Raw genomic sequence first — 24,639 nt, 5'->3', positions numbered from 1 at the left:
ACACTTCTTTGGTTACTACATGATTCCATATGTATTATTTCACAGTTTTGAAGTCTTAACTATTATTTTACAATGTAGAATATTGTACAAATAAAGAAAAAGGTGTAGGTGTGTCTAAACATTTGACTGGTACTGTACATATCTACCTCAATTACCTCGTACCTTTGCATATCAACTTGGTACTGGTGCATTGTGTATATAGCCAAGGTGTTGTTAACAATTGTGTAATTCCTTCCTTGTGTTATTATTGTACTCTCTGCATTGTAGGCAAGAGCCGGAAGTAAGCACTTCATTGTTCATCTACACATGTTGTTTTCGAAGCATGTGACAAATAACATTTTACTTGATGACACACAGGGAGTGGAGCGATGCTGCACTCTGCTGGATCATAAACGTAGAGGCAGTTGATGTGTGTTACATGAAAATTCTAATCTATGAAACTTTTTAACCAACATTTCAACAGACTCAACAATGTATGCAACATAATAAACTCAAAACTTGATTCAGTAAAAAATAAATACACTTGTGACTTGTTTAATAAGGACATTCATTTTCTGATGCAAAATATTTTGCTATGCTGTGCCCTACTGAACACACCCTGTATTGGTTTTACAGTGCATTCGGAAAGTATATTGAGACCCCTTGACTTTTTCCACATTTTGTCACGTTACAGCCTTATTCTAAAATTGATTTAAAAAATAATAATAATTGTCATCAATCTACACACAATACCCCATAATGACAAAGCAAAACCAGATTTTTTTGCTAATTTATAAAACTTAAAAACTGATATATCACATTTACATAAGTATTCAGACTCTTTACTCAGTACTTTATTAAAGCACCTTTAGCAGCGATTACAGCCTCGAGTCTTCTTGGGTATGATGCTACAAACTTGGCAGACCAGTACTTAGGTAGTTTCTCCCATTCTTCTCTGCAGATCCTCTCAAGTTCTGTCAGGTTGGGTGGGGAGCATCGCTGCACAGCTATTTTCAGGTCTCTCCAGAGATGTTTGATTGGGTTCAATAGCGGGCTCTGGCTGGACCGCTCAAGGACATTCAGAGACTTGTTCTGAAACCACTCATGTGTTCTCTTGACTGTGTGCTTAGGGTGGTTGTCCTGTTGGAAGGTGAACCTTCGCTCCAGTCCAAAGTCCTGAACGCTCTGGAGCAGGTTTTCATCAAGGATCTCTCTGTACTTTGCTCCGTTCATCGTTCCCTCGATCCTGACTCGTCTCCCAGTCCCTGCCACTGAAAAACATCCCCACAGCATGATGCTGCCACCACCATGCTTCACTGTAGCGCCAGGTTTCCTCCAGACGTGATGCTTGGCATTCAGGCCAAAGAGTTGAATCTTGGTTTCATCAGACCAGAGAATCTTGTTTCTCATGGTATGAGAGTCCTTTAGGTGTAGGGAAGTAGGGGTTAGTAAGCATGACTCCCAGCTGACATTGATGCAGTGGGCTCTCTCTGTGGTTGGCCAGCGCTCCAGTGGGCCTTCTTCAGATAATAGTTGATCAGCTCTACTGTTGGAACAAGTTCCGCCTCCGTCACACCTTCCACTGTCTCTATGGCAACAACAAACAATGTCTCCCTCCACACACTTTGGCATCCTATAAAAGACAAACATACAAACGCACGCAGATCAATAGAGTTATTTGAGAATATTTAATACATTTTACTGGCTAACTCTTTGAACTGCTTTAAGACATCCTACCTGCAAGTCCTGGGCGGGTCTTGTGAAGCTCTCCAGCTCCAACCATTGGTAGAGTTTCTCTGGCTCATGGACAGGAGTGGGGAGGAGTGAGCCAGTCAGAGAATAGTATCTCTACCAGTGGAGGCTGCTGAGGAGAGAACGGTTCATGAATGACTGGAACGGAGTAAATGGAATGGCATCAATCACATGAAAGCCATGTGTTTAATGTATTTGATACCATTCCACTAATTCCGCTCCAATCTTTACCTCGAGCCCGTCCTCCCCGATTAAGGTGCCACCAGCCTCCTGTGATCTTCACTGACAAGTCACATGCTCATGATATCCAATCAACCCTCTCACCAATACCAGGCTGGGAGTCAGGACCTACACACACAATCATCAGACCACACAATATTAACATACAATCATCAGACCCCTCACAGGCACACACACAATATTAACACACAATCATCAGACCCCTCACAGGCACACACACAATATTAAAACACGCAATCATCAGACCCCTCACAGGCACACACACAATATTAACACACAATCATCAGACCTCTCACAGGCACACACACAATATTAAAACACGCAATCATCAGACCCCTCACAGGCACGCACACACACAATATTAACACACAATCATCAGACCCCTCACAGGCACACACGCAATATTAACACATACAATATTAACACACAAGCAGTGGCCCCATTTAGACACCATGGCAGGCTGGTACTGAACACACACACACAGACAGAGATGGGATCCCATAATTCTGTAGATTGACATACTGAATGCTAATGTGTGAAAGATATCAAAGTCGTTGTGTTATCTTGATGTTCTCGTTGTTGACTCCAGCGTGGGCAATGGACTGGAAGCATCCATCTATATTGCCGACCTCAGCGGTCAGATCTCTGACAACTTCAGAACCTCAACACGCCTGTCCACTGTCCTGTACCACCAGGTCCACCTCACACACACACAATAAGCACAATTACACACATACACAATAATCAACACACACGATAACCACAACACACGCTACATAGCAGCATATGATCCTCACTTGATTCAAGAGGTAGTGGTCCAGCCTTTCCTCAGAAAAGTCTGTCATTTTCACTATCTAACTCTGAGAACAGTTAATCTCAGATCTCTCCACCAGAATTTAGGGGACTGACTGGGGCTGCCGAATGAGTGTGTGAGACCCGTTTTCCTGGCACTATGGTCTGGCTGTCGAAAGTGTTCCACCATTTTTTTAAATACTATAGAGCTTCCATGAGCCTTTGAGCCACCATGGTCACAACGGCATGATCATAGCTGGTGTGTATTCATTAATTTGATTCTGTTGCAAAACATTTAGTCGGTTGCAAAATATTTTGCAACAGAATCCGTTTTTTTCTCAAACTGAAAACAAGTTTCTATTGGACAAATTCAGGTAGGTCCCTCAATTTTATTTTGTTTGCCATTCTTGGTTCCTAGAAGAAACGGCTAATGGTTATCGTTGCAACAGTCTGCTAAATGACTTAAATGTAAATGTAATGAATACACCCCTGGCCCTGCTCTGAACGTGCGGTCTGAAAACCCCAAATAAGGGCCAGTAAAACAATGAACTGTGGATCTTTAGAACCCACGAAGTGCAAGGCAGAAGGACCTCCAGTGACTCAGGACCCATTAGCACTAGATCCCTGGCTGAGGTCAATAGGGTTTTCCTTTGGAATGGGAGAGGTTAAACTTACTTACACGGCTCAGAGTTAGTCATATAGCTGTGAGGTCAGAAATAACAAACAGGAGCAACGTTCAATACGTTTTTAAGTTCGGAAAATTCAATTGAACGGAAACGGTGCTGTACTGAACAACCAGATGAAAAACAGGGAGGGGTTGTGGAATACTGTCAGCATGGCCACTGCCTTTTAAATACGTCACTCATTGCTTCAAGCCACACCTCGCCACACTCACCAAACGGGAGCAAACGTACCTCAAAGTCTGTTCAAGAACATTTTGGTGTAAAGTGTCGTTCAAAATGGAGCAAGCATTCAAGCGAACTAAAAAAACTTGTGTTCCAGGTCTGAATCAGTCTCTGATTAGAATCAAATAATATATAGTACATCAGGGGTATTTAATCCAAACAATTAAAACAAGTTTCTATTGGAGAAACGTTTTGCAACAGAATTGGCGTTATGAATCCACCCCTGCCGTACTGACCACAAGGTAAAGATTTAGAGAAAAAAAAGGGGGACCTTAACCGTTAGAGGCTCCTACATAAAGAACATTAGACAACAGGTGATTTTCTGGTTTCCTTTAATAATCAACATATTATGTACAAAGTCAGCCAAATAATATTCTACTACTGATCAAGGAAATCCTAAAATGCATTTGTTATTAAAATAGCTAAAGATTACATCAGTTAATATGTAGAGAAATGAAAACATTTAGAGTGGATCCTACAAAGACCTGATAAGTTTGTCTTCTCAATGGAGAGACCTGGTCGTCTGCCCGTCACTAAAGACACACCTGACCATCATATTACTGATGTGTGTATTAGTGTGCCCGTGCGTGCTGAGGGCAGACCGAGCAGTTCACTTAATTACAGGTTAAAATGTCACTAAAGGAACCATGAGGTGGAAATATTATTACTGAACACAATAAAAAAAGGAACAGAAGTTTAACATTAGAAAGGGTTGACAAAACATTGAAAATATGTTCCTATATCATTTTGCTTCAGTCATTGTCCAGAGAGCTCTGTCTGAGCAACGTGTAGAAGCTAGGGATAACCACACTGTACACACTGCAATCCGTCCAATGACACACAAGAACACTCAGGTCAGTCTGTCCAATGGGACACAGGATCACTGACATTTCAAACACTTCCCCAGACAGCTAGAGTACTGATGGGAGGGGTTGGGGAGGGAATGATTGTCCAGAGAAGAAGGGCTGGCAGTATCTGATGAGGTTCCTGCTCTATAACCACAACACAACCTTGACACCTGGTGATGGTATCCATGGGGAGTACCTCTGATGCGCCACAAAGAAAGTTACTGCGGAATAGAGAGAAAAATGTATGTTACTAAATCACTCTACTACTCATCATTCATCTAATATGGGTGAATATTTGAATGTATAGTGGGTGAATGCTAGAATGAAGCTTGGGAGTTCTTACACTTAAGCTCTTGCCACAAGGCTTCCTGTCCTCATCCTCGTCATCAGACACATGCGGCTTCGCTATGGCCATCTCCTCTTTACTTGCCGCTATCATCTTACATTTCTACACACACAGAATGATATTAGAAACGTTAACAAATCATTGTGAAGTCAACACAGTCAGAATAATACAAGAGAACACCCCAAACAACACAGTTGTCTTCACATTTGAGTCGTGCTTGTAACCTTAAGACACTACATAAAACATCTGGAACCGGTTAACTCGTCAGTAAGATGCAGGTTCATTCTCTTCATGTTTGTAACCTTTAAGGATACTTCGCGATTTTGGCAATGAAGTCCTTTACTTCCCCAGATCAGGTCTCTGCATCCAGTATGAAGTAAGTTAGAGGTAGTTTTGTGAGCCAATGCTAACTAGCATTAGCACAATGGACTGGAAGACTATGGCATCTACTAGCGTGCTAGCAGTTACCATAGACTTCCAGGCATGACGGTAACACTAGTTAGCAATTGCACAGTTAGCAAATTCCTTCAAACTGCATGCAGAGACATAAAAATGGTATCCATAAGATCATGATTCTGGGGAAGCAGATAAAGGGCTTAATTGCCAAAATCATTACATAAAACAATACAGATGGGAGTCTGAGCTAAAGTTTGACTCTTGCTGTAATACATCATGGGGGGGTCTACATCCACAATTGATAAAGTAAGTCTTTGTTATTACATACAGTACAAGTCTCTTGTAAGTCTTACCTCAGTGAGCTCCTTGATGCTGTAGATGTTGGCCTGCTGAGTCACCTTCCTCTTCACCTCCTCTATGTGGTCCAGGTTGAGGGGGGGAAGGGTTGTTTGGGGAGCCTGGCTAGGAGGGGGCTTGTTGGTGATGGTGGGGAGGGGAGCCATCTGGGGCATGTTTGACATCTGGGCCATGTTGGTGAGGGCTGCAGTCATGGTGGCAGCTTTCATACTGGCCATGGCAGCACTCATGGCCATATTGGACATGTTCATGTTGGGCATGTTCATGTTGGGCATGTTCATGTTGGGCATGTTCATGTTGGGCATGTTCATGTTGGGCATGTTCATGTTGGGCATTCCCATGCCGGGCATGTTGAGAGGCAGGGGCAGGGGAAGAGGCAGATTCAGAGGGGTTGGGGCTGGGTTGGGCAGGGGAAGCTGGAGGATGGCCTTGGGTCTCAGACTCTCTGGAATGGGCACACCTGCTTTAGCACACATGGCTGCTGCATTGGCCTTCGCTATCTCCAGTAGCTGGTCTTTGTCTGTGAAGAGAGAAAGGGGAGAAGAAAGTGGAGAATAGACATCTGTCAACAGTGGTATTTTAGACTACATATTCAAACCTAATCTGTTCTAAGGTGCCTAGAACAGCCACCATTAAACCGAGGGTACTTAACTATGACAATACATTGGATTGGTGTATGTATATACGGAGTGGCTGCGGATCCAAGTTCTCTGGAACCCTCTTCCCGACAGCTAAAGGTTCTAAGCTTCTGCACATGTGTGGGATTCTCTACTTTACACCCAGTCTCTGCTGTACTTGTTCAGCTGTCCAGAGAACAGGCTACTCTGGCGAATGGTGCTTGTTTAATAAAGTTCGATCAAATCTGAAACAATGTCTACTAGACAGCATGATAGTATTCTACATAACAGAACCAAATATAATAGCATAGTATAACGTCACTGTAAGACTAAAAACACCCTAAAATATTAGAAACTTGGTGTGAGAATTCTCACATTCAAGTTTTACTGATGAAACGTCCATGCAGCATCAATTAGTTTCATGGGGATATGCATTTAGATCTTCTTGAGCTAGCAACAGTGTTGTTTGAAGTAACCTACAGTGTTGTTTTGAATGTACAGTGAGTGAAATGTATTGTACATTTTTGTTAAAAATGTAGCATACCTGTGTTTGTTTCAATCAAAGCACATATTTTGCCTAGTGGTGCACTCGGTTGAGTTTTGGCTGCATGAGAGAATTGAGACCATTCGCACAATCCTCCAAAAATCTCGTAAGAAATTAGGTGATTATTTTTGTCTTACAGTAACGTTATACTATCCTATTATATTTGGTAAAACACTATCATTATGTGATCTTGCAGACATTGATTCCGCTTTCGCCAGAGTAGCCTGCACTCTAGGCAGCTGAACAAGTAGAGCACAGATTGTGTGTAAAATAGAGAATCCTGCACATGCGCAGAAGCTTCGTAGCTTAAGCTGTCGGGAAGAGGGTTCCAAAGAACTCCATACTTGTAGTCTTACCCAGCTCAGTGAGACGAGGAGGGGTCTTGCTGGCACTGCGGCGGGTTCGAGATGTGGACCGGCGCTTGCGGAGGATGAGGATGGGTGAATGGCTTGGTTCCCGTTTCCATCGGTCGCGGCGATCAAACGAGCGATTTCGCATGATGGGCCGGCGCCGTCGCGACACGGACCTTCTCCTTCGGCCTGGAGAACGAGACTTGAGGCGTTTGCGCCTGTCTGTGGATTTGGACCTCTTCCTTCTGGCCGGGGAGCGGGACTTTGAGTGCTTGGTCCTGGACTTGGAATGTGACTTCCTGCGCCGTGCCGGTGACTTAGAGCGTGATCTCCTGCGCCAGACAGGACTTCTGGACTTGGACCTCTTCTTCCGTCTGGCAGGCGGGGAGACAGACTTCCTTTTCCTGGATGGGGACTTGGAACGCCTCCTTCTGGAGGTAGACTTGGACTGAGAGGTAGACTTGGACCGGGAGCACCTCCGTGAGGGAGAGGTGGATGTCTTTCTGCCGGCAGGTGAGTGGGACTTCCTGGCAGGAGATGCTGATTTTGAGGACTGGCGTTGTTTCGAAGATGATGCCTTCTTGATGGAGGATTTAGAAGATGATACCCTGTAGCGACGATCAGCACAAACGGTCTCTGGTGACACAGACCTGGAGATAGCATGCTCATCTGGCTCTTCTTCAGAGGAGCTTGTTGGGCTTCTTGCTCCCTTTGGCTCTTCTGCTGCGGAGTCGTGGTCTTCAGATGGAATCTCAGAGCTGCTCTCGTCAGCCTGCCCAGCCACTGGCTTGCCCTGTATGATAGAACTGGAGGGTGCAGCCCAAGGGAGGGGCTTCCAGGGCCCTGTTGCAGCTGTTGCTACAGCCTCCCCAACAGGCTTGGTAGGTGGTTCATCATTCACAGTCTTGTCTGCAGTATGTTTGACTGATTTCAGAGACTTCAGGTCAGTAGACCTGGATCTTGAGCGTTCTGGGGATACGCTCTCAGATTGCCTGTCGCTTAAGACAGACCTAGATTTCGATATGTCTCTTTTGGGCGATTTTGACAGTGAACACTTGTTTCTTTTCAGCGATTTGGATTTAGGAGTACAAGACCTGTTACATGGGGATGGTGATCTTGATGGTTTACTGCGTATTGGGGATCTGGACTTTGTCCTGCTCCGCTTTGGTGATCTAGAAAGTATTTTCTGTACTGGTGAACTGGATTTCCTGCAGCTCCTGGAGCGGGACTTGGTGTTCTTGCCTGTTGGGGATTTGGACAGTGAGCCTTTCCTGTTCCTCTTCAGGATCACGACAGAGCGGGACCGAGTACGCTTGCCTTTCCTGACCGGAGACCGGGACCGTCGTGTCCTGGGGGGGGACCTCTTCCTGTGAGACGGGGAGCTGCTTTTGGAGCGCCGGCCTCTTCTCAGGGACCGGGAATGACGGAGCCGTCTAGATTTGGAGCATGAGCGGCGAGTCAGCCTCACAGGCGAGCGGGACCTCGAGGGTCTACCACGACGAGGGGGGGGGGTTCTGGTCCTCGACCTCCTGACACGACCACGAGGCCTGGACTCAGACCGCCGCCCTCGTCTTGGAGACGGAGACAGTTTGCGTCCCCCCCTGGGGGACAAAGGAGACGACTTGCGTCCCCTTCTGGGGGACAGAGAAGGGGACTTGCGTCCTCTCTTGGGGGACTTGCGTCCTCTCCTGGGGGACAGAAGAGACGACTTGCGTCCTCTCCTGGGGGACAGAGGAGACGACTTGCGTCCTCTCCTGGGGGACAGAGGAGACGACTTGCGTCCTCTCCTGGGGGACAGAGGAGACGACTTGCGTCCTCTCCTGGGGGACAGAGGAGACGACTTGCGTCCTCTCCTGGGGGACAGAGGAGACGACTTGCAGAGGAGACGACTTGCGGGTCCTCTCTCCTGGGGGACAGAGGAGACGACTTGCGCCCTCTCCTGGGGGACAGAGGAGACGACTTGCGCCCTCTCCTGGGGGACAGAGAAGGGGACTTGCGCCCTCTCCTGGGGGACAGAGAAGGGGACTTGCGCCCTCTCCTGGGGGACAGAGAAGGGGACTTGCGCCCTCTCCTGGGGGACAGAGAAGGGGACTTGCGCCCTCTCCTGGGGGACAGAGAAGGGGACTTGCGTCCTCTCCTGGGAGACAGAGAAGGGGACTTGCGTCCTCTCCTGGGGGACAGAGAAGGGGACTTGCGTCCTCTCCTGGGGGACAGAGAAGGGGACTTGCGTCCTCTCCTGGGGGACAGAGAAGGGGACTTGCGTCCTCTCCTGGGGGACAGAGAAGGGGACTTGCGTCCTCTCCTGGGGGACAGAGAAGGGGACTTGCGTCCTCTCCTGGGGGACAGAGAAGGGGACTTGCGTCCTCTCCTGGGGGACAGAGAAGGGGACTTGCGTCCTCTCCTGGGGGACAGAGAAGGGGACTTGGGTCCTCTCCTGGGGGACAGAGAAGGGGACTTGCACCCTGTCCTTTTAAGGGAATTAGACTGCTTCCTCTTGGGAGTCATGCTCTTTGAGAAGGATCGAGACCTGCCCCTGCTAGACACAGGCAGACCCGACAATTTCTTGGGGCTTAGTGAACGACTGCGGCTTGATATGGACCGCTTGGAGCTTGTCGAACGACTCACACTCGATCTGGCTCTTTTAGATTCCGTCAGTGACTGTGACCTTGACCGTGAGGGAGCATGGTTATTCACCTTTGACCTCTGCCCTGCGTTTGTCTCCTCTCTCTGGCCGCCTTGCTTGGGGATGATGTCCGGAAGCTCCTGGGAGTGACTGAAGCACCTGTCGCTCCGTGAAGCTTCTGTCTTTATGACGGAGACGGTCTGTTCCTCCCTGTCAGCAGGGGGCGCCTTCTCTTCCGTCTTTCCTCGTGCATCCGCAGACTGCTCATCCAAGGTTTGACACATTTTCAGAGATCCCTCTTTTTGGCCGAGAGTTAGACGTAGGGAGGACACATTTTCCTCTTGTCTGGCCTTAGACAGGATGGGAACTGCTTGCACATCCGTGCCAGCAGGCTTCTCCTCAGACTCAGAATCTGACCCTGACATAGATTCGCTCTCTGAGTGTAAAGGTGAGTTCTTCTCCTGCTTCTCTTCCCCTTTTCTCCTCTTCTTTTTCTTCTTTTTCCCAAAATGTCTTTTGTGTTTTCTGGCTTTAGCATCACATACCTCAGGTTTATCTGCTTGGACCGGTACACAGGCATTAGCAACAAATAACTTTAGTATCTGTTAATTTCCTACACCTGAACCCAGAGCCACACTCCTTACCTGTGATCAAGCCCTTTGTTGCCTCATCTTTTGTACCTGCTGCTGCATCAGGAGCCACAAGGCCAGCACTCCTCAAGCTAAAAACAACAAAGAAAACATTTATTATTACAGCAAATATTCACAATCGTCCCAGTAGTATAAAGACAAACAAGAGCCTGTTGGCTGATTAGTGCAACATTTCTGCTGCTTTGTCTCCTATATTCCAGTGAGGAAACCATCTAGGGGTGACCAGGCACAGCACAGGTCTGGGTGTAATGGGCAGAGTCTAGCAGTGAGTGCATTCAATTATTTGGCCCATGTTGCTCTGGTGGAGGAGTATGCGCCGGGTGAAAAGTAATTGCATTTGTTTTGGAACTGCGCTGCCTTCCGGGTGTGAGCCAGATGCCCTGCTCTGGCCGATGGCGAAGTCTTCTCAAAACAAAAGGGACATAGGTTAAGCACGTGCACAGCAGTTAAGCTTAATCTAACTTCCTCATTGTTGTGGTTCTAACGGGAGGAATCAAACAATGTTCTGGGTCTAATGGGAGGAGCCTCACCCTGCTCTGGTTCTGACTGGTGGCTTCTCTACGTCGGACTCTGGGACCGACTCTGAGCTGGTCTCCCGCTCTCCCTTGCCACGTTTCTTCTTCTTCTTTTTGCCCTTGTGTTTTTTGTGCTTCTTGTTCTTCTTGTGCATCATCTCACTTCCTTCTTTTGCAGACGTTTCCTCTAGAGTGTGTTCACTCTCTGCTGCCTCGTCCCCACCTGCACAGATTAACCAATCATATTCCTTATTTACAGATTAGCCAACCACATTCTTTAGTCACAGATTAACCAATCGCATTTCTTTGTCTGGATAAATTACGAGTTTGGTGAATTTCATCAGCAACATGGGACATACATTCCTAACGAAAGGTGGCCAGGAAGAGAATTGGCAACCTCTGGTGTGTGTGTCATTGGCATTTCATGATCTAGCCAATCCAGCTCGAACCTCCAGCGGCATAGCTATAGCTATCTTGAGGCCGAGATGATAGTCTACCGAAAGCACGGCAAAGAAACTTTCAACAAACATTTACTTGGGGCAGGGTTTCCTCTAGGTTCACTTAAGTGTTGCACTGCTCCACGGCAGAATAATTTCTACCATACCAAAATAAATACCAAACATAGTTTCAATAAAGTTCTGTAAAGCACATTCACTTTTCTTGGTAAAAAAAACTGTCTGGGTTCAACATAGTTCTAAAGGTTATTTAGCTCTGTGAGCTGTGGCAGGCAGCCTACAACTCAAGAAACACCCGTGCCAGGGACCAGTATACGAGTAACCAGTGCACAACACAGAAGCCCTGCGGCTTGAAACACAATTCACTTGAATCCCCTCAGAGTGATCCTGCATGACAAACTGCAAGAAAGGTAAGTTAGGTTGTTTGACTAACGTTAGCTAGCCAACTAGTAAACTACATAAGATAGATATAACCTAAAAACGAACATAATTTAGCTCTATAATATTGCTGCCACAATTGTAATGGCAATTAGCTAACAAATATCCAAAAGTATGTTGATGATAGAAACATGATTAACTAAAGTTACTAGTCTAGCAAGTTAGCTAGCGAGTTTGTTTGGAACTGTATAAAGTGAAAGCAAGATAGCTACATTTATCGGTTAATGACAGCTTTGCACACTCTTGGCATTCTCTCAACCAGATTCATGAGGTAGTCACCTGGAATGCATTTCAATTAACCCCTCTGCGCACGGAACCCGCTAGCAGGCTGAAATTCCACAACATACGGTGATCTCTACATAAATAGTCATATTAAACATTCATGAAAATACAAGTGTCTCACATGTATCGAAAGCCTAGAATCTTGCTAATCCAACTGCGTTGTCAGATTTTAAAAAGCCTTTACTGCAAAAGAATATGATGCGATTATCTGAGCATAGAGCCCCATAAAAATAAATTTAATCAGCACAGGCGTAACATAATCACAAACTGCATTAAAATAAATTGTTTACCTTTGACGATCTTCGTCTGTTTGCAATTCCAATGCTCATTGTTACACAATGAATGATCCTTTGTTTGATCAAATCCATTTTTATAGCCTAACACGAAACATTTTGTGAACCGCTTGTGTCGTGAATTCCGTCTCATTCCATTTTCGACGACACATTCCAGGTAAATTACCCACACAGAATGTGACTTTTCCAGTCATGTTTGGTTTCACTGCAATCAACTGGTTTGTTTGTAACCCAATCAAACATGGACCATTTCGCGGGATGTATTGACTGAAATAAACCGATTTGAAGACAACAAGTCATGTCATCATTGTGCACCAATGATTTGCCCGCTGTTTCGTTGATTGACTGTCTTTTAACCCAATGACCACTGATCGTCTTGAAATCTACCTAGGTAGATAGCCAATGAACTGAGCTAAACGGCAATACGCCATGTTTATGTGTTGCAAGACCAACCCATGTAGTAAGCTCCAGCGTAAAGTGAGTCATTCGCTATTGAAGTTTCATACCGGAAGGAGAAACACATGTTACGCACTGCATTGTTTGGTGAATGCGCAGATTCAGCTGTTTATATATCAGTCATTATGGCGACTAAGTCAGGGAAAGCTAAATCTAAGTCTAGATATACAGATGTACACACAATTTTAGAATAAATTGATTGAGAAGGTGAGACATAAATTCTTGTAGGACGATTCATTTAGCGATTGTGGAGGAATATTTTTTGAACGGGAGAGGACATCGTTTTGGACTGGTAAGTTCGTATCATGCTAATGCCCTTGTTTGAAATTAATAATATAAAATATTATTTGTGATTTTTTATTTATTTTAGAAGCAATATATAAACATGTAATGTCATGAAATGTGAGATGCGTGTGTCTGCCGCCCCACCCCAACCCACATGAAATAGCCAATTTGAGGCTGTTGAGGAAAGGGCAGGACCACATCAATGGCCAAAGTGAAATGGAGACAGTAGATTCAGCTGGTCTGTTGTAATATAATAAAGACAGTAGATCTAGCTGGTCTGTCATAATATAATAGAGACAGTAGATCTAGCTGAAATGTCATAATATAAAAGAGACAGTAGATCTAGCAGGTAATAATAATATAATATATTCAACCTAATATATTCAACCTTCAACTCTCTATATATATCTGTTTATTATACCTGTTGATACAGGGCTCATGTGAAACTATTCTAACGGAACATTTTCTTTCACAGTGACACTGACTCCGAATGGGAGTCTTATCCGGTGTCCTGTGTGAATTTAAGTATGCTCTATCTAATTCGCTCTTTCTCTCTCTCGGAAGAACTGAGCCCTAGGACCATGCGTCAGGACTACCTGGCATGATGACTCCTTGCTGTCCCCAGTCCACCTGGCCTTGCCCCTGTTCCAGCTTCAACTGTTCTGCCTGCGGCTATGGAACCGTAAACTGTTCATTTTTACTCGAGGTGCTGTCCTGTTGCACCCTCTACAACCACTGTGATCTCCACCCGGCACAGCCAGAAGAGGACTGGCCACCCCTCATAGCCTGGTTCCTCTCTAGGTTTCTCCCTAGGTTTTTGCCTAACCTGTAAGAGGTTAACAGGTGTGCCTTTGTTAAAAGTTAATTTGTGCAATTTCTTTCCTTCTTAATGCATTTGAGCCAATTAGTTGTGTTGTGACATGGTATGGGTGGTATACAGAAGATAGCCCTATTTGGTAAAATACCAATTCCTTATTATGGCAAGAACAGCTCAAATAAGCAAAGATAAATGACAATCCATCATTACTTTAAGACATGAAGGTTAGTCAAAAAATTTCAGGAACTTTTAAAGTTTCTTCAAGTGCAATTGCAAAAACCATCAAGCGCTATTATGAAACTGGCGCTCATGAGGACCGTTAGTCTTAATTTGAGATTTTGGGTTAAAACCTCTGTCTTTGTGAGACTAAATGGATGATCTCGTTATGTGTAGTTACACTGTGAAGCATGGAGGTGGTGGTGTGATGGTGCTTTGCTGGTGACAGTGTGTGATTTATTTCGAATTCAAGGTACACTTAACCAGCATGGCTACCACAGCATTCTGCAGCAATTCACCATCCCATCTGCTTTGCACTTAGTGGGACTATCATTTGTTTTTCAACAGGACAATGACCAACACACCTCCAGGCTGTGTAAGGGCTATTTTACAAAAAAAAGAGTGATGGAGTGCTGCATGAGATGACCTGGCCTTCACAATCACCTGACCTTAACCCAATTGAGATGGTTGGGATGAATTGGACTGTAGAGTGAAGGAAAAGTAGCCAACAAGTGCTCAGCATATGGGAAATTCTTCAAGACTATTGGAAAATAATTCTTCATGAAGATGGTTGAGAAAATGCCAAGAGTGTGCAGAGCTGTCATCAAGGCAAAGGGTAGCTACATACTTTGAAGAATCTCAAATATAAAATACATTTAGATTTGTTTAACACTTTTTTGGTTACTACATGATTCCATATGTGTTATTTCATAGTTCTGATGTCTTCACTATTATTTTATAATGTAGGAAATAGTCAAATAAAGAAAAACCCTAGAATGAGTAGGTGTGTCCAAACCTTTGACTGGTACTGTATATACTGCACATTTACACATGCAGCCCAAAGCGGGAGGTTTAAAAAATACATATTAGCCACCAAAGTTTCTGAGCATGTCTGGGCATGGGTGTCTGTTTCCAGTCACTGGTGAAACTCTGATAACCAGAGAATATTCAGAAAGATATTAAATCCACCTTTTGTACTGAGTGAGGCGATACCTCGTCATTTTAGCTGCCAGACATATCACATTTCCCAACATCTAAGCTGGAGCTAGTTATTTCTAAAAGACGTGGCCATGTGTATAAATAGGTGACAGCACCCACACAACCCAAACAAAGATCTACATCACACACGAGAAGCATCTCTCACCTGTATACAAAACGTGGATTTAATATACTTCTGAATATTTCTTAATTATTGGAGTTCCACCAGCAACTAGAACCAGGCGTTTATAAAACACTGGTGCTTTCCAAATGAGAATTTAAGAAGCATTGCCAAGTAAAATAGTTTTGGTCATGAATTTCCCGTATTTAGGTATAACCCTCTGTGAGAATAACCATCCATCGTATTACAGGCATATTTCTATAGTAAATCTTGATAACACACCTTGCCGAGTGTCCATTGCACACTCCGTTTTATCAGCTCTGTGTGGGGGTGTGAGTGATGGCCTGAAAACTTCTGGCCACTAGCACAGTTCTCCTGGCCCTCGTCTCTCACTCTATAAGGAAAAACAGTAGTTACTCCAGGGCACTCAACAGGGATGTGTTGATTAGTCAGATTCCGTTGTTAAATGTTCCATCTGTTTCAAAACTGTTTATAGGTCTACTCTGAACTGAAACATTTTGCAACGAAAATCAGTGTTTCTATTGTACAAATTCAGGTAGGTCCCTTCCCTTTTCTGTGGTTACTACTTTCTATAATAAACGGTTTCCATTGCAAAACGTTTTGCAACTGAATCTGACTAATGAATAACCCCTGCCTGTTTCAGAATGTCAAGACAATACAAATTAATTACATTACTACAAACAGCCATGAATGTCCTCTTGGTTACACTGAGTCTGGGCACACAACAAAAAAGAAACACTGCAGCAGTATTACATAACCAATGACCCACTTACATGCAACCTTTTTGTAATCGTTCATCTCAACTGGCAATAACACTTGCTCTGTAACGTTAGATAAAAACAACTGTGCTGAACACTTGCTAAGAGTTAGAAATGTACTTTGCTGGGCAGCTACATAGCAACCAAAGTAAAGTAACGTTACCCCGCTAGCACTAACGTTAGCTTGTTGGCGTATAGTTAGATAACGTGGCACGCTAATGCTAGCTAGTTATCAACGAGAGGATTGTGTCGTTTTTATCCCACCCAATGGTCCCAAAAAAAGTTAAGTCTTAAGCGTAACAATTTTTAAAAAATTGTGAACTTTAAAATTACTAACGTAGCTAGCTAGTTATCCACTACGTGTTACCTAACAAAGACACGCCGTATCAGCACCCGCGGCCTCATTCATTCGACAAGCTTAGCTAACAGTTTGTAGATTTACTTAACTCGTCGCACAAAACCAACAATATGTAATGCAGACAATCGATGCTTGCGCTATAACGCATATGCACACCGTTTTTTGTGTTTTTTTTTTACCTATGTCTCCAATTCCTTGAATTTAAATTGTCAGGAAATCCAGCAACGCCTGTTTAATGGTAGTCGCCATCTTCACAGGACGCCATGATAGTTTGGGGAGACCCGGTAATCCCAGAATGCCGTCCTGGGCGGCAAATTCCTAGAGGAATCTCCATGGCAACTCAGAGATGAAGGCTCTTCTTTAAAAATCAACAAAGAAAAATCAAAGAAATCATACATTATATTATTAATTCGACCAAAATATTCTAGCTATTTCTATGACAGAGGCATAGGGCACAGGGGCTATATAAATAGACACTTTGGCTGAGACAGGTTGTAATTTTTTTTCTCTACAACCCAATATGTAGGCCTATTCTATACAGTAGCCTATATACAGTGTATTCATTGGGGCATGGGGCAGAGTAAAAAGCCATGCAGCAGACCGTGTGACACAATGTCCCTCAAAAAACAAAACATATTTGGTTAGTAGAGACCTCAATTAATAATTACCACCTCAGTTTAGCTGAGACTAAACCAGGTTTCCATCCTACATTATACGCAAGTAAAGTAGGCCTAAAAAAGGCCTGGTGGAAACAGCACATTTGCCAGTAAAATTTCCAAATGTTGACAAAACAAAATACGCTAGATAAGGTGGGTTCTTTTTGTGTAGATAAAATACATTATACAAGAACAAATGTTGATATAATATGTTGTGTGGTCCTCCCACTTGACTCTGTCAAGCATGGAGTTTATTAGGCTACATATGAAATATGTTATGATGAACTTCACGGTGGTGAAAATTGCACGCTGTTTAGCTTGATGCTCCTTTCCAAGAAATATCGAGGGTCTTATTCTGGTGACATGATGTCGATGCTTGACTGTCGTTTGACAATTAAAAATAATCTATCTTTTGTCCATAATAATCTTATCATGTATACTATTGGTTTTATATGCAGTGTAGCCTATCTGCGAGCTGTTGGCTAGTGCAGCGCCAATACCGGTGGGCGCATTTACTAGCCTGTATAAGGCTAAAAAAATTGAGACAAACCATCAGTGGAGTTGAAAATGAGATGGAAACCCAATGAACTAGTATTTTTTATTCGGTAGGCTACTTGGGAATGTAAACACAGCATGCACTGACCAACTGCCAAGTGTCTTCACTGACATTTTCAACCTGTCCTTAACTGAGTCTGTAATACCAACATGTTTCAAGCACACCACCATAGTCCCCGTGCCCAAGACTAAGGTAACCTGCCTAAGGTAGCCTGCCTAAATGACTCCCGACCCGTAGCACTCACGTCTGTAGCCATGAAGTGTTTTGAAAGGTTGATCATGGCTCACATCAACACCATTATCCCAGAAACCCAAGACCCACTTAAATTTGCACACCGCCCCAACAGATCCACAGATGATGCAATTTCTATTCCACTCAACACTGCCATTTTCCACCTGGACAGAAGGAACACCTATGTAGGAATGCTATTCATTGACTACAGCTCAGCGTTTAACACCATAGTGCCCTCAAAGCTCATTACTAAGCTAAGGACCCTGGGACTAAACACCTCCCTCTGCAACTGGATCCTGGACAGGTGGTAAGGGTAGGTAACAACACATCTGCCACGCAGTAAATCACTGGGGCCAAGCTTCCTGCCATCCAGGACCTCTATACCAGGTGGTGTCAGAGGAAGGCCCTAAAAATTGTCAAAGACTCCAGCCACCCTAGTCATAGACTGTTCTCTCTGCTACCGGAGCACCAAGTCCAAGTCCAAAAGGCGTCTTAACAGCCTCCTGAACAGCAAATCAAAGGGCTACCCAGACCCCTCTTTTACACTGCTGCTACTCTCTGTTTATTATCTATGCATAGTCACTTTAACTCTACCTACATGTGAATATTACCTTGACTAACTGGTGCCCCAGCACATTGACTCTGTACCGCTACCCCTGGATATAGTCTCGATATTGTTATTTTACTGCTGCTGTTAATTTTTTTCTTTTTTTTACTTATCTATTTTTTACTTAACACTTTTTTCTTAAAACTTTGTAAAGCATTGTTGGTTAAGGGTTTGTAAGGCATTTCACTGTAAGGTCTACCTACACCTGTTGTATTCGGCGCATGTGACAAATAACATTTGATTTGATATGCACCACGGAATTACGCACAGGCAATCTTATCCGCAACAAGTCAATTTGATGGAAACACATCACTAGCTAGGTTTCCATCCAATTAGCTGCAGATTTTCATGCGAATATTAAACAAATCTGTATTTTCACACCAGTGGTGTGTTTCCACAAAATGTAACCTACTTTTGCGCTTAGGTTTTCATGTAACTTACCGAACAAAAATCTAAAGTTCATTGTGTTTCCATCACCTTTTCAACTCTAATGATAGTTCTGTCACAAAAACTGTAATTGTGTCAAATAGCAAATGTGCCTACTCTGGTCCTGGCACGTGCGCTCTAGCCAGCAACTCGCAGGTACAGTGCGGTTAGGCTAGTCTACATAATGACATTTTTATGGATATAGGCCTAACGAGAATATTTGTATTTGTCAAACAGCAATCAAGGATCAATCATCGTGTTACTAGAAACAAAATACCCTTCTCAAACATCTTTCTCATAAATACAAGTATTTTATCAACCAGCACATTTGAGTTTAGCCAGAATATTTGTTCTAATATTTGTTCTTTTCAGGTCAATGAAATTGAAATTGTAGCCAGCTCTGTAATGCGTGTTTGAAAAAGAGAAATACTTTGAAAAAGTATAATTTTCAATTAATCGAAAATTAGATATGGCAATCTGCACAAAGGCAAAAATGACATTTTTAAACAATGGATTAGTTTTTCTTAGTAATCTACTTGAGAACCATTTAGGGTACAAGTGTCATGTCCTGACCATAGAGAGCCCTTATTTTCTATGGTAGAGTAGGTCAGGGCGTGACTGTTGGTTAGTCTATTTTATTATTTCTATGTGGGGTTCTAGTTTTGTTTTTCTATGTTGATGATTTTGTATGATTCCCAATTAGAGGGTAATCGTTGTCTCTAATTGGGGATCATATTTAGGTAGCTTTTTTTTCCACCTGTGTTTTGTGGGATATTGTTTATGTGTAGTTGCATGTTAGCACTCCGTTGTCACTTCGTTTAGTCTTTATTGTTTTGTTGTGTGGTTTACTTACTTTAAATAAAAAGATGTGGAACCCAGATCACGCTGCACGTTGGTCCGAGTATGCTTCCAACGATCTTGACAACAAGTAAAACTTTTGAATAAGTGAAGCTTTTAGAGAGAGGTTTAGTGCTTTTATATTTAATAATCTCAACCCACCCAATTCATATTCATTATATACAGTAGATAGGCACGCTTTATTTTGTCTGGTTTAGCATCGCAAATAAAGCAAAATATTTTTTGCTCATATGATTTGAAAAACTAATCATCAGGAGTAGGCAGCGCCATAAGTATGTGAGTAAACTGAGATGACTAAGGAGTTAATCAGGGAATTTGTTTCCAAAAATAGACAGGTATTTACCTCTCCATGGTTGCAGGATCTTGTAAACATTTTACACATTTTCTATTGAAATTCATTGTGGAGAGCTCATTAATATATTTTGTGATATGAATACCAAGTATGTCTACTTCACCGTCAGCCCATTTTATAGGTAAACTGCAGGGTAATGTAAAAAGTTGTATTTTTTAAAGATCCAATACATAATTATGTACACTTGTTATAATTAGGTTTTAGTCCAGAAAAGTAATCTAGATCTCCAATGAGACATTGCAGGGATCTAGATTGTAGACCTAATATAAAACTTGAGTCATCGGCATACATGGACACCTTTGTTTTTAAGCCTTGGATTTCTAATCCTCTAATGTTGTTATTTGATCTGATTGTAATAGCTAGCATTTCAATGGCCATAACGAATAGATATGGTGACAGCAGACACCCTTGTTTAACTCCTCTTGACAATTCAAAACTCTTGAGAAGTAGCCACGATTTACTATTTTACACCTGGGGTTGTTATACATTACTTTTACCCATTTTATAAGAGAATCACCAAAATTGAAAAAATCCAGGCATTTATAAATAAAATCCAGTCTTCATCAAAGGTCATTTCAAAATCCTCTATAAATACCAGGCCTGGCTTCTTAGATGTTTCATGATGTTCTATTATTTCTAGTAGTTGTATATTATCGCCAATGCATTGTCCATGTAAAAATAAACCTGTCTGATCAGGATGAACAATATATGGTAAAACCTTTTTAATTCTGAGTGCTATGCATTTCACTAGTATTTTTTCATCACAACATTGAAGTGTAAGAGGCCTCCAGATTTGTATATATACTGGGTCTTTATATTTGCCATCTGGGTTTTGTTTTAATAATAGTGAAATCAGACCTTACTGCTGAGTACCTGACAGACTACCAGTTCTACAGGAGTAGTTAAAACAAGCCAGCAATGGAACTTTGAGTTGATCAAAAAAGACTTGATATACATCTACCAGTATCCATCAAGCCCTGGGGTTTTTCCAGATTGAAATGGTTTAATAGCCTCAAAAAGTAATTCCTCTGTAATTTGGCCTTCGCACTGATCTTTGTGTACATTTGTTAATTTTCATTTTTTAAAATTATTATTTGGAAAGAATTCCTTACAATAATCAGAATTCAGTGGTTGAGGATGAGGAGGAAAAGAGAACATCTGCATAAAATATTTAGCTTCCTCTTTTAAAATATAATTTGGAGAATCATAGATGACTCCCTTTTCAGGAACGAATTTCTGCAAATTATTTTTGTTAGCGTTCCTGTGTTGGAGATTCAGGAAGAATTTGGTGCAGTTTTGTCAATATTCCATCCAGTTTGCTTTATTTATGTAATAGATTACATTAGATCGTTCTTGAATAAGTTCCTCCAGTTCTTTTTGTTTTTCCTGTAACTTATTTTGTATCTCTGTAGTATCATTTTTATTGCTATCTACCTGTACTATTAGTTCATGAATTTCCCTTGTTACTCTTGTCTCTTTAGCCAGAAACTGTGTTTTTATTATTGATGAATATTGAATTGAATGACCTCTGAAGGTACACTTAAAAGTATCCCAAACAATAAGGGGATTTGCTGAACCTATATTATACTGGAAGAATTCAGTTATAAATGACTATGTCTTAGTTAAAAATAAATTGTCCTCCAGTAAATGTTGATTCCATTTCCAATATCCCCGTCCACGTGGAAATTCTATAAGAGTTATGTGAAGGCCAACTAGATGATGATCCAATCGCATTCTGTCTCCTATTAAAACTTTTTTAACCTATGATGCAAGAGAGAAAGAGACAAGAAAGTAGTCAAGACGACTAGCTTGATTAAGTCTCCTCCATGTATATCTCACTAGGTCGGGTTTTTATAGCTCCAAATATCCACTCTTTCTAATGTGTCCATAATATTTGTGATTTCCTTAAGTGCACGGTGATGATAGTTTGTAGAGTGATTTCCTTTTTGGTCCATTGAGGTACTTAACACTGTGTTATAATCTCCCACCATAATGATTTGATTTGTAAGTTCAATAAATTGGTATGAATATTTTCGAAGAAATATGGATCATCCTGATTTGGACCATATAAATTAATGAGCCAAATCTCTTTTTCGTCCACTTTCATATTCCGAAAGATCCACCTTCCTTGCGAATCATTCTTGACTATTTGCACATTCAGATCACCATTTTTGTTAATTAATATCATCACACCTTTTGAGTTCCTTTGTCCATGACAGAAAATTATTTCACCACCTCATTTCTTTTTCCACGCAACTTCATCTAAGTTTGTAGAGCGAGTTTCCTGTAAACAGTTGTCATGACGTTGCCCTCTTTGGGTACAGCAAGCCCCATCCCCCTCTTCCCTGCCTCCTACAACTAGGCTGCTGTGGTCAGAGAGGTCGTAAATTCCTGGAAGAGATTGTCTCATGGACACAGTATAGAGACAGAGTGAAGTTTCATAGAGAACAAAGGAATTTCTTCCACCTCACAGAACTTGAGGTCCGAGCAACATTTATGTTCCGGAGAAGGTATAAAAGATTGGTGAAGAATCCAGCTACGAACTGGTCCGTTTGGGACAAGTTTGTAAAAGTCATGAGAGACGGTGTCGGCCACATTGCCATAACGCTGTTTATTTAATAGCCTCAGATATGAGGTTGTAGTGGAAATTTCCTGTATTACCAAATCATGAGAGCAAACCACACACAAGTCAGAGTTATCATAAAGTCCATCTTTAATTATATGAGCTCCATCACAACTCTGTGACTCTCAGATAAATTCAGTGTCTATAAATGAATTCTCTGAGAGTGTTTACATATTGGCAACTGAGATCCTTTATAGCAAAGACCCACCCCCCTAGTCGACATGACAAATAACAGATCTTATGAACATTATACAAAGAAAGATTTTACTTGAGAGAGGAGTATCCCATCGCCAGACAGTATTTAGCTATAAATTATTGTTCAGTTTGGTCTCCTAAACGAAGCTCTTATCTCGTTCTTGGTACAAAATAGTACCAAGACATTACCTCATCCAATGGGATATATCAATTGTCATTTTAGACGCTCCCATCCCAAATACAACCCATCCTGGACAAGCTCACGGAGAGGAGAGTGAGCCTCTAGTTCAAGATAAGGGCAACCTCAGAGGGAACATAGAATGGTTCCAGACACTGCCATCCTCCTCTCCCCAAGAGATAACTGCAAACGGCCAACACTGAGGATGATACTGTTTGTAAAATTGTGTAATGTGATTTTGGACTGTTTAATGAAGGAAACTACAATTCCATTTTGAGTTGAACTAAATCAGAGGACCGCCCATGAGCCCAGTTAGGGTCGGGCATCCTGGGACAAGCCCTTTTCTGCAACTCCTGAATAAAACCCCAACTTTGAGAAGTTCTCACTAGACCATGTTTTTCTCCATTACAAGAGGACAAAGGTTACAGACCATGTTTTCTCTCAATCACGAGAGGACAAAGATTGAGACGATTGCTGAATCTTTTAACCATACCACGTGGTTAAACTCTTAGACTATCGATACCAACAGAATAAGAACAAGTCTTTGATATGAATTATTAGTCTGCAGCTAGGAATTCGGTATCATTGAACGCGAATAACGACAACCGCTGAAACATTCATTATACAACAACATGAATGAATGTCACTCTGAACTATCCCCTCTAACCACGACACACAGACAGAGAGAGAGAGAGAGAGAGAGAGAGAGAGAGAGAGAGAGAGAGATAGAAGGAAACTCTCCAACAGAAACAAACTTTTCAGCAAAGATCCCGGCGACACCCTGAGCGTAAATATATATATTGATTGCAATTGTTCCCGAAATAGTGAGCGTTCATGTGCAAAGGATTAGCATACTATTCTCAGTCTAAATTGACCATAATTAGTGCTTGTTAAGTTACTGCCATAAGAGGTATTATGACAGTCATATTTTGAGATTTCAAATGTCTGATATTTAGAATTCAAGAAACAGGTTCTAGCAATATTTGTTGTATTCCCTTGCCTGTTTGCCTGTGAGCCAATGCCACAGATGTTGGAAAATTGGGCCAAGATATTATGTGTGTAGTAAATATGAGTAGGATGATGTGTATGATATTGGATGTGATTTAGTGAGAGTGTGTATGATGTCTGGATTAGAGTAAGACTATAATGTGTGATGTCCAAATAAATAGTAACCCAGACAATTTGCATGGTTGAGTGTCTATGTGTGTAACATGAAGTGAGTATAGCCTTAGTATTCAGGGTGATAATTGTAATCCATATCATATCACCATCATAGTTGCATCATTTTAATTGAAAAACACATCCCAGTATTGCCATAGCAATTGACGTTTTACATGATCATGAAAGAGACCTTGCATTACTATAGAGACGGCTTCACTACAGTACAAATGTATCCCGTACAATATGTTATTATTCCACAACATTCCTGTTCTGATATCTTCCCCGTTCTGATATCATCCCCTGGCTTGTTGTAAACATAGATAAACATGTAGACAAATACATAGACAAATAAAAAACATTAAATTATAGACAACTTATCGACGATAAAGAGAAAGGGGAGAGAG

At 42.3% G+C, this 24,639-nt stretch overlaps 1 protein-coding gene across 1 annotated transcript; it reads right to left on the bottom strand.

Annotated features, from left to right (window-relative positions):
- Positions 1–3,983: 3,983 nt before the first annotated feature.
- On the bottom strand, positions 3,984–16,708 carry LOC124044437 (serine/arginine repetitive matrix protein 2-like). The gene is made up of 9 exons (XM_046364072.1): positions 16,572–16,708; positions 15,538–15,649; positions 10,930–11,137; positions 10,394–10,470; positions 9,273–10,308; positions 7,133–9,225; positions 5,612–6,135; positions 4,860–4,964; positions 3,984–4,737 (listed from the first exon to the last, which is right to left on the bottom strand). The coding sequence occupies exons 2-9, from the start codon at positions 15,551–15,553 to the stop codon at positions 4,735–4,737; spliced, it is 4,062 nt and encodes a 1,353-aa protein (XP_046220028.1). The 5' UTR covers positions 15,554–15,649; positions 16,572–16,708; the 3' UTR covers positions 3,984–4,734.
- Positions 16,709–24,639: the final 7,931 nt, after the last annotated feature.

This window comes from Oncorhynchus gorbuscha, linkage group LG09 (genome assembly GCF_021184085.1).
Source record: "Oncorhynchus gorbuscha isolate QuinsamMale2020 ecotype Even-year linkage group LG09, OgorEven_v1.0, whole genome shotgun sequence".
In the NCBI taxonomy this organism is placed as follows: Eukaryota; Metazoa; Chordata; class Actinopteri; order Salmoniformes; family Salmonidae; genus Oncorhynchus; species Oncorhynchus gorbuscha.
The sequence above is the reverse complement of the archived record's forward strand: the minus strand, read 5'-3'. Positions and strand labels throughout refer to the sequence as shown.

Coding starts and splice junctions, on each gene's coding strand:
- LOC124044437 (XM_046364072.1), bottom strand. Junction 10,471..10,929: donor CCAGTCAGAACCAGAGCAGG/GTGAGGCTCCTC, acceptor TGTTGTTTTTAG/CTTGAGGAGTGCTGGCCTTG. Junction 9,226..9,272: donor GGACGCAAGTCCCCTTCTCT/GTCTCCCAGGAG, acceptor CCCCCAGGAGAG/GGCGCAAGTCCCCTTCTCTG.